The 13,300-nt window shown below is 41.3% G+C and overlaps 1 protein-coding gene across 1 annotated transcript in view; it reads right to left on the bottom strand.

The window, feature by feature from the left end:
• Positions 1 to 13,300, bottom strand: part of LOC113434967 (nuclear receptor ROR-beta-like) — a 54,193-nt gene that overhangs the window by 11,269 nt on the left and 29,624 nt on the right. The window contains exons 2-6 of the mRNA XM_087922751.1: positions 9,734 to 9,819; positions 6,872 to 7,013; positions 4,602 to 5,015; positions 1,516 to 1,637; positions 3 to 135 (exon numbers count right to left, since the gene is read on the bottom strand). Coding sequence (XP_087778877.1) covers positions 3 to 135; positions 1,516 to 1,637; positions 4,602 to 5,015; positions 6,872 to 7,013; positions 9,734 to 9,819 — 897 coding nt within the window. The remainder of the gene's footprint in view (positions 1 to 2; positions 136 to 1,515; positions 1,638 to 4,601; positions 5,016 to 6,871; positions 7,014 to 9,733; positions 9,820 to 13,300) is intronic.

Consider the following 13,300-nt stretch of genomic DNA (forward strand, 5'->3'; position numbering starts at 1 on the left):
ACCTGCTTTGAGAAGAATAATTTGGTCATTCTGGCACAGCTCCATGAAGCCATCAATGCGCTTGGCGAACTCCACGATGTACTGGATGGCATTGGAGATCTGGACGGCACACTCTTGCCACATCACCTCGCAGTTCTGCAGAGCAACAGATGGGAGGAATGTTCACTAATATGAACAGTGTTGAGTGCTTGATGATACGCAGTGATTATATGTACACGGCCTTCATTCCTTCTGGGTCCCAAGGCTGAGATGAACCTCCATCCTGGCACCAGCCTAGCGTTGGGGCAAGTAATGGCCAGATCGAAGAGATCTAATAGTACCAGCTTTGCTGGCTGGGGAATTCTGGGAGTTGAAGCTTAAAGTTGCCAAGGTTGGAGACTCCTGTAATAGTGCTTTCCATTAGAAAATGGAAAGTACTGTCGGCGTGTATGGGGGGAGGGGCATCACAAAAGTCAAAGAAGTGGCCACCACCACATGATTGAAGCCCTGTCCTTTCTATACATGTGATGCATAGAAAAGGGGTAGGACATCCATTGCACAGTTGTAACCACCATTTTGACTTTTTTTGGCCCCTCAAAAATGCCTTCAGAATAACAGTTTGTCATGCCCCTGTTGGAGTCTGAATCCGAGGAGGAAGCCGGACAGCTGACAGGGAGTGGGAATGTGGCCATTGACTGTGGAGGAGGCTGGGGAAGGACAATGTCCAGCTGGGCAGCAGGGAAAAGATAGAACAAGGGAGAAGGAGTTCAGAGGAAGACCCATGCCTGCCCCCTCTTCATTCTAGGGCACATAGGGAAGAATGGAGAAGAGAGCAATGTGGTTTGCGTGGCTTATGGGGGAGGAAAGGGCCCTGATTCCCTTCATTAGCCACACCTGGGAATGAAAGTTTATAAGAAAGACACGCTGCATGGGGCAGGCTGCTGGGAGCAAAAGTGACTTTATCCTGTGTTGTCGTGGCTTATCTGTGTTCCTGGCATCTTCCCAACCGTGTGAGTTTTGCCTTCAAACCTGAAATTCTTGCTTCTGCCCTGCCAAACTAATTACTTCAGTTTGGTTTGTTTGGACTTTAAGTTACAGTTTGTGTTGCTCATGTTTTGGACTTAATTTTCTGCAGTCAAAGACTGTTCCTGGGAGAGTTTTTCTCCAACCAGAAGGTAAACTGGACATTGGGGGCAAAGTTGGAGATAATAAAGGGACTCTTACTGTTTATCTGACTGTGTTGCCTTTGTGCTATGCCCTGGGACATCTCACAGTTGTTATAATGGCAGCTAAACAGAAGCTCCATGTCTAGAAGCAGTATACCTTGCTATGGACAATCCACTAAGTATGTTTTCTCCAACCTGGTTTTGTGACACTTCTAGCACAGGGGTGGGCAACTATGGCCCCTTTATGATCTGTGGACTTCAACTCCCAGAATTCCTGAACCAGGTTGTAAAGGTACCATAGTTGCCCACCCTTGCACTAGTAGCTCAGACTAAGAGGGATTCCTAACCCAATGCTGCAGGAAGTACTTACTGTGTTCTGCATGGTCCTTATCTCCTCCTGAGAGTAGAGGGCCCAAGCGAACCGCTGCAGCTCCTCGCTGGTGTACTGCAATGTCTCAAGGTGCGACTTCACCACATTCTGGGCTAGGCGCTCTGGGAATGCAACATTGCAAAGGTTCTTAAGCATTGTGCTCTGTCGGCAAACTGGAAAATTATTTGGCAGCTCTGACTGTCTCACAAAGGTCATATGGAAATCACAGTACTGTTAAGACTGTTGTTTGAGAAAAAACAGCCTCTTGGTTTTGCATTAAATGATTCTTTGCATTATCTGATTGACTGATTCATATTGAGTCATTCATTATTTTGGGATTCTTTTATGAATGGATTTAGATGAGTATCTCAACCAACCCAAAAGAAATATCCTGAAACTGAACATGAAATTAAAATATATATATATATAAATATAAAGCCAGTTTGGTCTAGTGGCTTAAGGCGCCAGACTAGAAAGCGGGAGACCATGAGTTCAAGACTAGCCGTAGCTATGAAAGCCAGCTGGGTGACTGTGGGAATGTCAATTCTCTCAGCCCAAACCATCTCACACAGGATGGTTGTTGTGGGAAAATAGGAAGATGTGTTGGATATGTTTGCCACCTTGAGCTCTTCTTTTGATTACAGTATCTAACCGTTATGAGTCAGAAAGCAACATTTTAGTGGGTTTAAACTCCAACATCTATCCAGCATAAAACCCATCTCAATATGTCACGTCATGTCATAAACTCAGAAGCACAAAATATTTGGCACCTCTGCATGCCAACTATCAAATGTGGGGAAGGCAGAGAAGGAAGGGGTGGAGGATGGGGGCAGGAATAATCCCACTAATCACTGTATGATCATTGCTTACAGTTACATGACTGAGTAACTGAGTACGATTAGATACTGCAATCAAAAGAGGAGCTGATGCTAAACACCAAAGCAAGATAAATGGATTAGGCAGAAGTCAAGAACATAAGGTCAGTTATTAGCATTATCTATTCTGATTAGCTGCATCTTCAGGATGATTCACAAGTGTCTTTCCCATCAGCGATAGCCAGATCTCAGGAATTAAATTCAAGATCTCTGCTCTCAAGGCATTTGTTCCACCCCTAAAGTCAGGCATCACCCATCTTTTGGGGATGCTACATTGGCCTCCTCCTCAGATTCAGAGGTGGCGAGGCTTGACCCAGAAGATCTGGTTGGCGATCAACTGCAGCAAGGAAGGTTTCTCAACCTTGGCAACATAATAAATATGTGTGGACTTCAACTCCCAGAATTTCCCAGCCAGCCATGGTTGGCTGGGGAAGTCTGGGAATTGAAGTCCACACACCTTCAAATTGCCAAGGTTTCTCAAACTCTGTTCTGAAAGATCACCCAGCTGGAGGGCACATTGGAAACTCTGAAGAGCTTAGCCAAGAGACCAACTTTAAAAGGATTTAGAGCTGACATTAGGAAAGCCATTAAGGAGGGATTTGCAGAAGAGATCGCACAGTCCAGAGACAGATGTGAGTGCGAGAGAAAGTTAAAAATAACTGCTTGATTGCTGTTCGGTATAAAATGGCACAGACAGGAACTCAGATACAACAATGAAGTCACATTGTGGAATCCCAACTTATGTTACTTCACTTTGCCTATCTCCAAGGTCTGATATGCATACCTTTCTTTCTTTCTTTCTTTCTTTCTTTCTTTCTTTCTTTCTTTCTTTCTTTCTTTCTTTCTTTCTTTCTTTCTTTCTTTCTTTCTTTCTTTGTACGCTGCCCATCTCGCTTAGGTGTTAGATATTACAACACCCACTAAAAGTTGGCATCTTCTTCACTATAAAATCCACCTGCACCAACCTCGACTCTATGTGTTCCTGCATTTGTTATTCTGTTTGCATCCTGAGCCTCAGCAATTTTACCCTGGACCAGTTGATCAATCTTCTGGACAACTGGACTTTTGGGGACTATAATTATCCATGCTCTGTTTTGGGGTTTGGATGTCAATCTCTCAAAACCACAATATCCTTGTAAATGTTGCAGGAATGTATGCAGTTCCACCCACCAACTCTCTCCCTGTTGTGTGTATGTGTTTAATGACTGGCTGCTTAGAGACTGTTTGAAGTTACAGCGGACCTCACCAGAGCTACCTACGACCAGCTTGCAGAGTTCCAATGGGCATTCCCCTCCCCTCCCCCACACAGTCACGCGACTGCATTTCAGGCACTTGGCAACTGGCTCACCTTTATGGCCAGTTGCAGTGTTGCAATCATTTGACTGGGATTTTTGGCAGGCTCTGCTGATTTCCAGTATTTACTTTCAGTTTCTGGCAAAAAACACCCATTGAGTACAATGGGTTTGTTTAAAGAGAATAGTGTTCTGTTAAACTACCACATTTGTTTGCTTATGAAAGTGTTTGCTTCACAACTGCCACAAAAGTGTCATAAAATTGGGTGCGGTCATGTGGTGACCTTCTTAACAACTGCCATGACTTCTGACTGTAATGCCAGGTTCACTTATGGTCAGACACATTGAGGGCTACCTGCAATTATAGTCAGACACATTGAGGGCTACCTGCAATTGCTTGTTACGCTCGAGTAAACTACTTAAAAGCCAGTTCAATGCACATGCAATCAGCCTAAAACTGGACAGTTCAGCGATTATATTTAATTCTTTGGTGATCTGGCCTTAGTGAGCAAGTCAATGAAGCAATGTGGTTAGCTTAGGAAATATTCTGTGATTGTTTTGTTTTTAAACTATTTGCTCCATTTGATAGCACGGACAATGGTTTTTAGATGTTTCCCACCTCAAAATGCAAGGAATTTGGACCACTGACTTCTAGCAAATATAGTCAGAAAGAACAAAAACCGGTTTTAGGGTTATTTCCAGTTCTTGCGCTGCAGATAGCTTAACTCTTTTAAAATTGTTAAAGTGTCGAAGAACGATCAGGACTAGAAGCATGCATGAACACAGAGAGGGCAAACAGGTGCTGACACAGCATGGATAACACTAGCAGCCTGTATAATGGCTAGCAGTGGCCTTTATCCCTCCTCCTATGTGTTGGAAGAGATTTGACTGCTGCAAGTAGAGAGAGCATTATACTAACCCATTTCCATCGCTGAAATGTCTGAAGTCAACGTGTTGCTTTCAAGGGGACCATGAGGAAAGAGGCTAGGTTCCAGCATGAGCTCGTAGATGGACTCCTGCTTAATGAACTTGGTGTCACTGACGTCGATACTGGACTGGTCGGGCGATGGCTGCGCTGAGGTTAGGAGATCCAGGTTGTAGTAGCTGCTGTTCCCGTCAGGGCTCAGGGGAAAATCAAAGAGGAAGCTGTCCGACAACATGGAGATGTCATCCAGGTCAGAGAGTCCGCTGCTCACGCTGGTGGTGTAGACCCTTGACATGGTCTCTGGGTCGTCCTTGGCTCCCACGCTTTGTTCTTGGCTTTGTTGGTGTTTCTGGACCTCGGCATAGAGGCTGTCCCGCTGCTTCTTCGACATGCGGCCGAATTTTACTGCTGCAAGCCAATTAGGGCAAAACAAAGAAAGCAAAACCAAGCGTGAGGATAGCAATACCGCTTTACAGAGCCACAGTGGTGCAGTGGCTAGAATGCAGTACTGAAGGTTACTTCTGCTGACTGCCAGCTGCCTGCAATTTGGAAGTTCAAATCTCACCAGGGTCAAGGTTGACTCAGCCTTCCATCCTTCCAAGGTGGGTTAAATAAGGACCCAGATTGTTGGGGGCAAGAGGCTGACTCTGTAAACCGCTTAGAGAGGGCTATAAAGCAGGGGTCTCCAACCATGGCAACTTTAAGCTTGGAGGACTTCAACTCCCAGTATATCCCAGACAGATTTGCTGGCTGGGGAATTCTGGGAATTGAAGTCCTCCAGGCTTAAAGTTGCCAAGGTTGGAGACCCCTGTTATAAAGCACTGTGAAGCAGTATATAAGTCTAAGTCAGGGGTTCCCAACCTGGGATACTCGCCCCTGGGGGTGCGAGACGATATTCCAGAGGGTGCGAGAAAAGTCCAGGTAAATAATAGGATATTGGCTATATGTTGGCATTTTTATTTATTATTTATTTCAGGGGGTGCGAGGTTCAAGTGGAATTTCTTTAGGGGTGCGGGGCGAAAAAAAAGGTTGGGAACCACTGATCTAAGTGCTATTGCCATTACAGACCTCACTAAATGGTTTACAGAGTCAGCATATTATCCCCAACAAACTGGGTCTGCATTTTACCAACCTCGGAAAGATGGAAGGACGAGTCAACCTTGAGCCTGGTGAGATTCGAACTGCAGGCTGTCGGCAGAATTAGCTGCAATGCAACAGTCTATCCACTGAACCACCAGGGATGAAGACTGTTGAGCTCTCCTAAAGAGCTAGAATAGTGATGGTGAACCTAGGACACGCGTGTCAACGGTGACACACCACAATGGTTTGGGTGACACTTCAGCGCTTGCTTAATGACAACTGCCAAAAAAGGTCATAAAAATAGGCTGGTCTTGTGGGTGACCTGCTTTACGACCATCACGACTTACAACCATGATGGGTAGGCTCCATTATGTTCGTAAATCAAGGCCTACAGGTAGTCCTCAATTTACAACAGTTCATTTAGGGACTGTGGAAAGTTACAACATCACTGAAAAAAGTGACGACCATTTTTCACACTTTAAGATCATTGCAGTATCCCTGCAGCCATATGATCAAAATTCAGATTCTTGGCAACTGGCTCAAATTTATGACCGTTGCAATGTCCCAGGGTCACATGATCATCTTTTGCGACCTTCTGACAACTCAGGTCAATAAGGAAGCCAGATTCACTTAACAACCATGTTACTTAACAGCTGCAGTGCTTTATTTAGCAATGGTGGCAAGAAAGCTGATAAAATGGAGCAAAACTCATTTAACAACTGTCCCACTTAACAACAAAAATTTGGGGCTCAATTGTCGGAAGTCGTGAACTACCTGTGCTGGCGCAACTTGATGAATCTGAAACTGCAATATTTCCTTTTGGCCAGAGGTGGCACTGCGGTACAGAAAAATTAGAACCCCCTTGTTTTCCTGCCTAAATTCTCTAGGATCTCTTTCCGATTAACAGAGGTGGAAGGGACCTTCAAGGTCCTCTAGTCCAACCCGCTGCTCATGCAGGAGAGGAGACCCTATGCCATTTCAGACCACAATGACCAACTAAACTCCTAGATTAGTTTACATCCGACACGCTTCATGGAGGAACTTGTGGCTTCCTGCATCCATGTTTAAAAACCTGTTTGCCACCTCCAGGATCCTTCCTCTCCTTTTCTAACCCGGAACCATTCTGACGTTGTTCCCTCACTGGCTCACCGGTTTTCACCTGCCAGACTAAATCCAGCACTCACCGTCACGGGACATGCCCAGGGCCAGGCACTTCTGCAGTCGGCAGTGCTGACACCGATTTCGGTTGGTCCTGTCGATCAGGCAGTTCCTCTGCCGCGAGCAAGAGTAAGTGGCGTTATTCTGTTGGCTTCTGCGGAAAAAACCCTGCAGAAAAAAAGAGGAATATATATGCTCAGATTTGCAACAAACTGGGGGACGCCATATTACGGAAGACGGCTGGGTGGCAGCTATGGCTGTGCGACACTTACGCCCCATTCCAAAGCAGCTTCAAATGAACTGCATCATTGGCCGTTGTCTCAAGAATTCAAAGAGGAACAAAGACTTGAGCAATTCAGAACAATTGCCTCCAGAAGTTGTAAGTGCTCCAACACTGGAAGTTTTTAAGAAGAGATTGGACAGCCATTTGTCTGAAATGGTATAGGGTTTCCTGCCTAAGCAGGGGGTTGGACTAGAAGGCCTCCGAAGCCCCTTCCAACTCTGTTACCCTGTTTCTCAGAGCTGGATGGTGAATGGGAGGATGCAGGACCAAGTTTTCCATGCAGAGCCTATGGGTAACTCCAGCCAGATCTTCTCATCCTTTCCTACTCTGCAGGGTGAGTGTTGTGCTGATTAGGGAGTCTGAATATAGTATTCAACTTGGGGAGATAACGTATATGTTTGTGTCCTTTTTCTTAATGCATTTTTTCCAATGTCTTATTTATTTTTCTTTTGGTTATGTTAAAAAAATATTGGGTTTTTTTGGATGGGGGGGAGTTTGTATTTTAACTTTTTGAATAAAAAAATCAAAAAGTTTTAAACAAGAGATTAGAAGGAGTCTGATAGCAGCTTTTCCAACTATCTTCTGACGGTGAGAACAATTAATCAACGGAATAGTTTGCCTCTCAGAATTACGGGTGCTTCATCACAGGAGTTTTTTTTTTTTTAAATAGACCAGACAACCATTTGACTGCAATGATATAAAGCTCCTGCCTTGGCTGGACTAGAAGACCTCCAAGGTTCCAGCCCTAATTCCACTGTAACACATGTTACTAAAAAGCATAAGCTGTTGTGAGCTGCAGCTCATTAGATGCATAGAATGATTGGACGGTTGGAGGGTTTAAACAAGGGGTTGGGGAGTGAAGGAAAAGGAAAAAAGAAATGAAGGAAAAGGAAAACCACCAGAGTTCGGTTAGGTATGCAGAGGGTTGTTTTTAGTCAGCAAAAGTGCTACCCAGACCTCTGGGTTTGGGTTTTTTTTTTTTTTTTGGACAGACCAATATTATTCAACCTTGCGTGCCAATGTATTTATTTGATGGATACCATATTCTATTTTCCTATAAAATACGTCTAGGGCAAACTAGCCAATTATCCTAAAAACCATATGAATCATTTTGGAGGGAAAAGGTGGGTGGCATAAAAATGGAATAAGTGAATTAATAAGCAAAATAAAATATGAATGAAACATAAGAAAAAAATTTAAATGGATGTCAATATTGCGGCTAATTCACGCACAGAGCAGCAAAAGAAAACAACAACTCATCTGTAGAGGCAAAACTCCTATTTAAAAAAGAAGACTTTATTTCTGTTGGTAGAAGATTATCTCTAAAAGGAGCTTAGACAAGCTTCTCTTAATAAGGGTTTCCCAAATCTTTAGAACACACTAATTGCACTCCAAACAGTATTACAGCCTCTTCTAGAAAATCTTAACACCAGGGCAGAGAAATTGCCTTGAACCAGGGTGTGGTAGCCATCCTGGTCCTGAGTGCCCCCTTTCTCAAACTACCCCCAATCTTACACAATTTCTAAATCTTATCAGATTCTTCCAAGATGTCATGTGAGGAATCCAACTCTCCTAAAATCGCTTATGAATTTTCAATCTAAGATTCCCAAAGTTCCAAAACTCTTGCATACAATCCATCATGATTTACCAATCTTGTGAGAGGTTGGCCATTCAGAGAAATTATAAAAACTTTGAAGTCTTGCACTCTTTGAAGTATAATGGACATCATCATATCTATAGGTGCTGCTGGGTTGCAAACCACTGACTTAAGTGGTTTAAAGCTTAAATACTCAAAACAGATACTGTTTGTGCTTTTTAACAAAGGATCATTGGCTCCTATAACTAGAACTAGCCAAGAACAGCATTTTATGTAATTCTGAATAATCTTCAAAGAAAGAAACATATTTAGGGATTCTTTTCTAAGATTTAATCTTTCCAATTTTCTTGCCACAACTAAATTCATTGTAATTTTTCTATTTCTAATAGTTGCCGTTTTTATAAAAGCTTCTCTTTTTATATAAAAAGGTTTGGTCTAGCAAACAATTCTGTTCATATTTTTTAATGAACAGAAACAAATCAAATCAATTTAAATTAGAATGTGAAATTGTTACATCTCAGGGTGACATATTATTCTTAATAGGTCAACAAAATGTAAACATCTTTGGGGTGTAAATGATTTGGGGCCTGGAATGTGTCACAAAAATGGGTACCGTGTTACATATGGTGTTTTGGAGATTACATGACCTTTAAATGCTTTGTAATTACTAATGAAGTCCTACTAAAAAGATTTTAGATAATGGTAAATCTGTTTCTATTATAATATTTGCAATATATCATCCTTTGCCAATCTGATGTTCCAGGTGTACTAGGTTTCAATTGACATTATCCTCATATTGATAGTATTTATTTATTAGATTTTCTGAGATCATTAAAGAGTGGTTAAGAACAGACTTTAGCTATGGGCTATATACATTGATATGGAAGTTTCATAAAAGTTAGTAGGTTTAATTTCTCTATGGTCAAGTACAGTTGTGTTCTGAGCAGGTTGCAAAGTTGGTAAGCTGTTCACTCCTTCACCCAAAGCACTCCCAGGCTTCCAACTTACTTTGCATCCTTCACAGGTGATGACTCCATAGTGAATCCCTGAAGACTTGTCCCCACATATCTTACAAGGGATAACTTCAATTTGTGCTGTAGGAGGAAGAGAAGAATGAAAAGCTGAATTTCATTGGCAGTATTAATCAATGTTTTAAATTTAAAATACACTCAAAAATGAAAAAAAAACACCTTCTGAACATGCGTTGAATGTATGATTTTGTACATGTGTATGTGTGGGAGACAGGGAGAGAGCGAAGAAAGCAGATGAAAAAAAGAGAAATAACACGAGCTCTCAAAGGAAATAACCACCGGAAGCTGCTAACTGACGCTCTTGGCTCGCCTTTTCCTATTTAGCCTCTGCTGGATTTGTAGAAATTACAGTATTTTTTTTTGAAGGAGGCATATTTACAGTTATACCTTATAAGACAAGAAACTATTAATGGTCTAGCTATACCACAGTAGGCAGATTTACAGATAATCAGAGTTGGAAGGGACCTTGTAGGTCATCTAGTCCAACCCCTCGCCTAAGCAGGAGACCCTACACTATTTCTGACAAATGGCAGTCCAATCTCTTCTTGAAAGTTTCAAGTGATGACGCTCCCACAACTTCCGAGGGCAAGCTGTTCCATTGGTTGATTGTTCTCATTGTCAGAAAGTTTCTCCTTATTTCCAGGTTAAATCTCTCCTCGTTCAGTTTCCAGCCATTATTCCTTGTCTGGCCTTCAGGTGCTTTAGAAAATAGGCTCAAAAATGTGCAACTGTTCTTATTAACATCACATCTTAATTAGTATCTTTTATACTAAACAAATATAAATAAATAAATAGTAACTAATTTATACTAATACTATTTAGTAATTAGTATTAATTAGAATCCACTTCCAATTAAAGGGGATGTAAGTCCATCTAAGGCCAGGAGGGGGCAATCAAGTACTTTGAACAAACTAACATAGTGGCCTACAAGTTATGGTAAAGACAGGGAAGAGAAACAAACAATCTTGGCCACTGAGATCTCCCAATCTCCCTCCTTGCCCAATCTGTGTCTCTGAGCCTGCCAAAATAGAAGAATAAAACAACCACAATAGGGAATAATAAAGAACAGATCCCTCTCAAGCCTCCAAGAGCACAAACTCCACATCAGTTCCCCATGGAGGGGGCTCATGCCTGATGCAGATTTTTTCTGGCCAAAGAAGAGTACAGTATGGAGTATGAACAGTACAAACATGGGATTTTGTATCAATTTCCAAAATCAGCCTAGAAGTTCTCATAATAGTCCAAATGATGAGATATTTTAAAAAGCAGAAAGTGAGCAAAGTTAAGCCCTCATGATTTCAATCCGGTTAGAACACATTGCAAACACTTCATAGCATTTGCTTTTTAATCTCCCTGTTCATTTTTGTTGTTGTTAAGAATTAACGTTTTATTTATTTAGGAAAACATTGGACAGGACAACATCAATAGCTACATAAAAGTGCGGAAAAAGATAGAAAATGACACAAAAAACAAATATTGGTGCCAGTTATAGGCAGCTTATAGTTATTCTAATATTTACAATTCATCTTTCATTTGTTAATTAATTAAAGGAAAAGAACTAAGGTTATTGCATTATCTTAAGAAATAATGAGAAATCTCTGAACATGTATTAATATTGATGTCACCACTGCTTTTCATTTTTCAAGATTCTATTTCATTGTAATCATGTAAAAAGAAAAATAGAAAAATGGGAAAGGAAAGGGAAAAAGAAAGGAAAGGAAAAATAGCTTATTTATTTTTCTTTTTTTTATCTTCCTGTAGTTTCCTATTGCTTTTAAATTACCAATAACCTGAGAATAAATGTAAGTGGGTGTTCACGCACACACACAGTTATATAGCCACCCCCACATATGTATATACGCATATATGTTTGTTTTCTTAAGTTTTTGCGGGTATTTATATGTATGGTATTCAGCTTTGTTCAGGTATTTTCCCACCTCATTATAGTTGTGCTTTTAAAGTTGTAGCAACGTTTCGGCAGAATCTCATCTGCCAACATCAGACTTCTGTATTGTGTTCGTCTGTGAGTCAGACTTTCACAGCCGTTTCTGTTTTAAATTTGGTGCTAGCCTACTGCTGTGCCAGAATGTTTTTTTCTTCATCCTGATTGGTTGGGAGTCTTGGTCTGTGTTTATTGGTCTTGGAGTTTGCTGTGTTCTGCTTGATTGGTGTTTCTAATATCTTCTGTCTGTTTTGTAGCATTTTTTGTCTTGATTGGCTGGCAACATTGTGTTTCCTGTATTGGAGGCTTTTAGTGCAGCTTGGCTCTGAGTAAATGGACGGCTATCATTTATTACCGCAGGAAGCTAGATTTCATCTGGATGCCTGGTTGGGGTGTGTTTGAGCTGGAGGTATCAGGGGGCTGTTTGTGCCCAGGTGTTTGCCTGGCTTGTGGTGTGGAGATTTTTTTGTTTGTGAGTGCAGGCTTCCAAATAATTGACAGTCTCGTGGAATCATCTCTTCTATTCATGCTTTCAGGTCTTTTTTCAATCTCTATGGCTTCTCTGATGACTCTGTGGCTGGGGTTTTCTATAGTGGCTAGGGTTTTGGTGCTATTGAAGTCGATGCTATGACCTGTGGCTTTCATGTGTTGGACTAGTGTTGGCTTTCATGTGTTGGACTTTCATGTGTTGGCTGGCTTTCATGTGGCTTTCATGTGTTGGACTAGTGAGCACCAAAACCCTAGCCACTATTCCATTATTCCACTATATTGGTTAATATTAGCAGGATAATGAGAGATCCTTTCTGGTGTCAGAAGCAACCTCATACTACAATGAAATGACCGTGCTTCCTGCACACACAATTTCTGCTTCATAACCTGTACAGAGCAATACTGGCTGAATACAAGGCCTACATGAGTCACAGCACTGTGGGAAAAGGGAAAACCATGAGCTTTTAAAAGTTTGCAGGAAAATGTTTTGTCAGTCTTTGGTAGCCAAAAATCAGAAATCTAGCAGCCCTTTTTCCAACAAACAAATTATTAAAAATGTTACTTAGAAATTATTAAATGAATTTTATTCAAGGTCCTATCAGACTTTTTCTGACTAGAAAGTTGGTTCATTTGGTTCTTATACCTCACAGAACTATAACTGAGAATTTAAAATGCTTACCGTTTTTAAAGTCTATTTAATGTCTGGGGACACCTAAGTCTATGAAGAAATATTTATAAATTAAGTTTTGTACCTGTTTGTAGGAGGCCCATCCCATCATCAATGTTAGAGCCAGATCTTATCTGACAACTCAGGGTTATTATCAATTTCATAATCCCTTTTGCTATGAAGGAAAACTCTGGTTTGTTTTTTTCCCCCTTGCTTACACTACGCAGCATGCAGTTTCCTCTTAGTAAATTTATTTAGTTTATTTATTTATTTTGTTAAGTAGATTAGTAATCCAATCTGATTTCATTTAATCTGTTCTTGACTCAGATCCAGCTGATACTTTCTTTTATTTTTAGATGTAACCCAATGGAACTTCCATGGTTAGAGGCACTCTACCTCTGAATAATATAGTATATGCAACAGTGGAAGGTTATCTGTCAGCTAGA

This window comes from Pseudonaja textilis, chromosome 1 (assembly GCF_049901715.1).
Source record: "Pseudonaja textilis isolate UNSWEBS1 chromosome 1, rPseTex1.2, whole genome shotgun sequence".
NCBI lineage: Eukaryota > Metazoa > Chordata > Lepidosauria > Squamata > Elapidae > Pseudonaja > Pseudonaja textilis.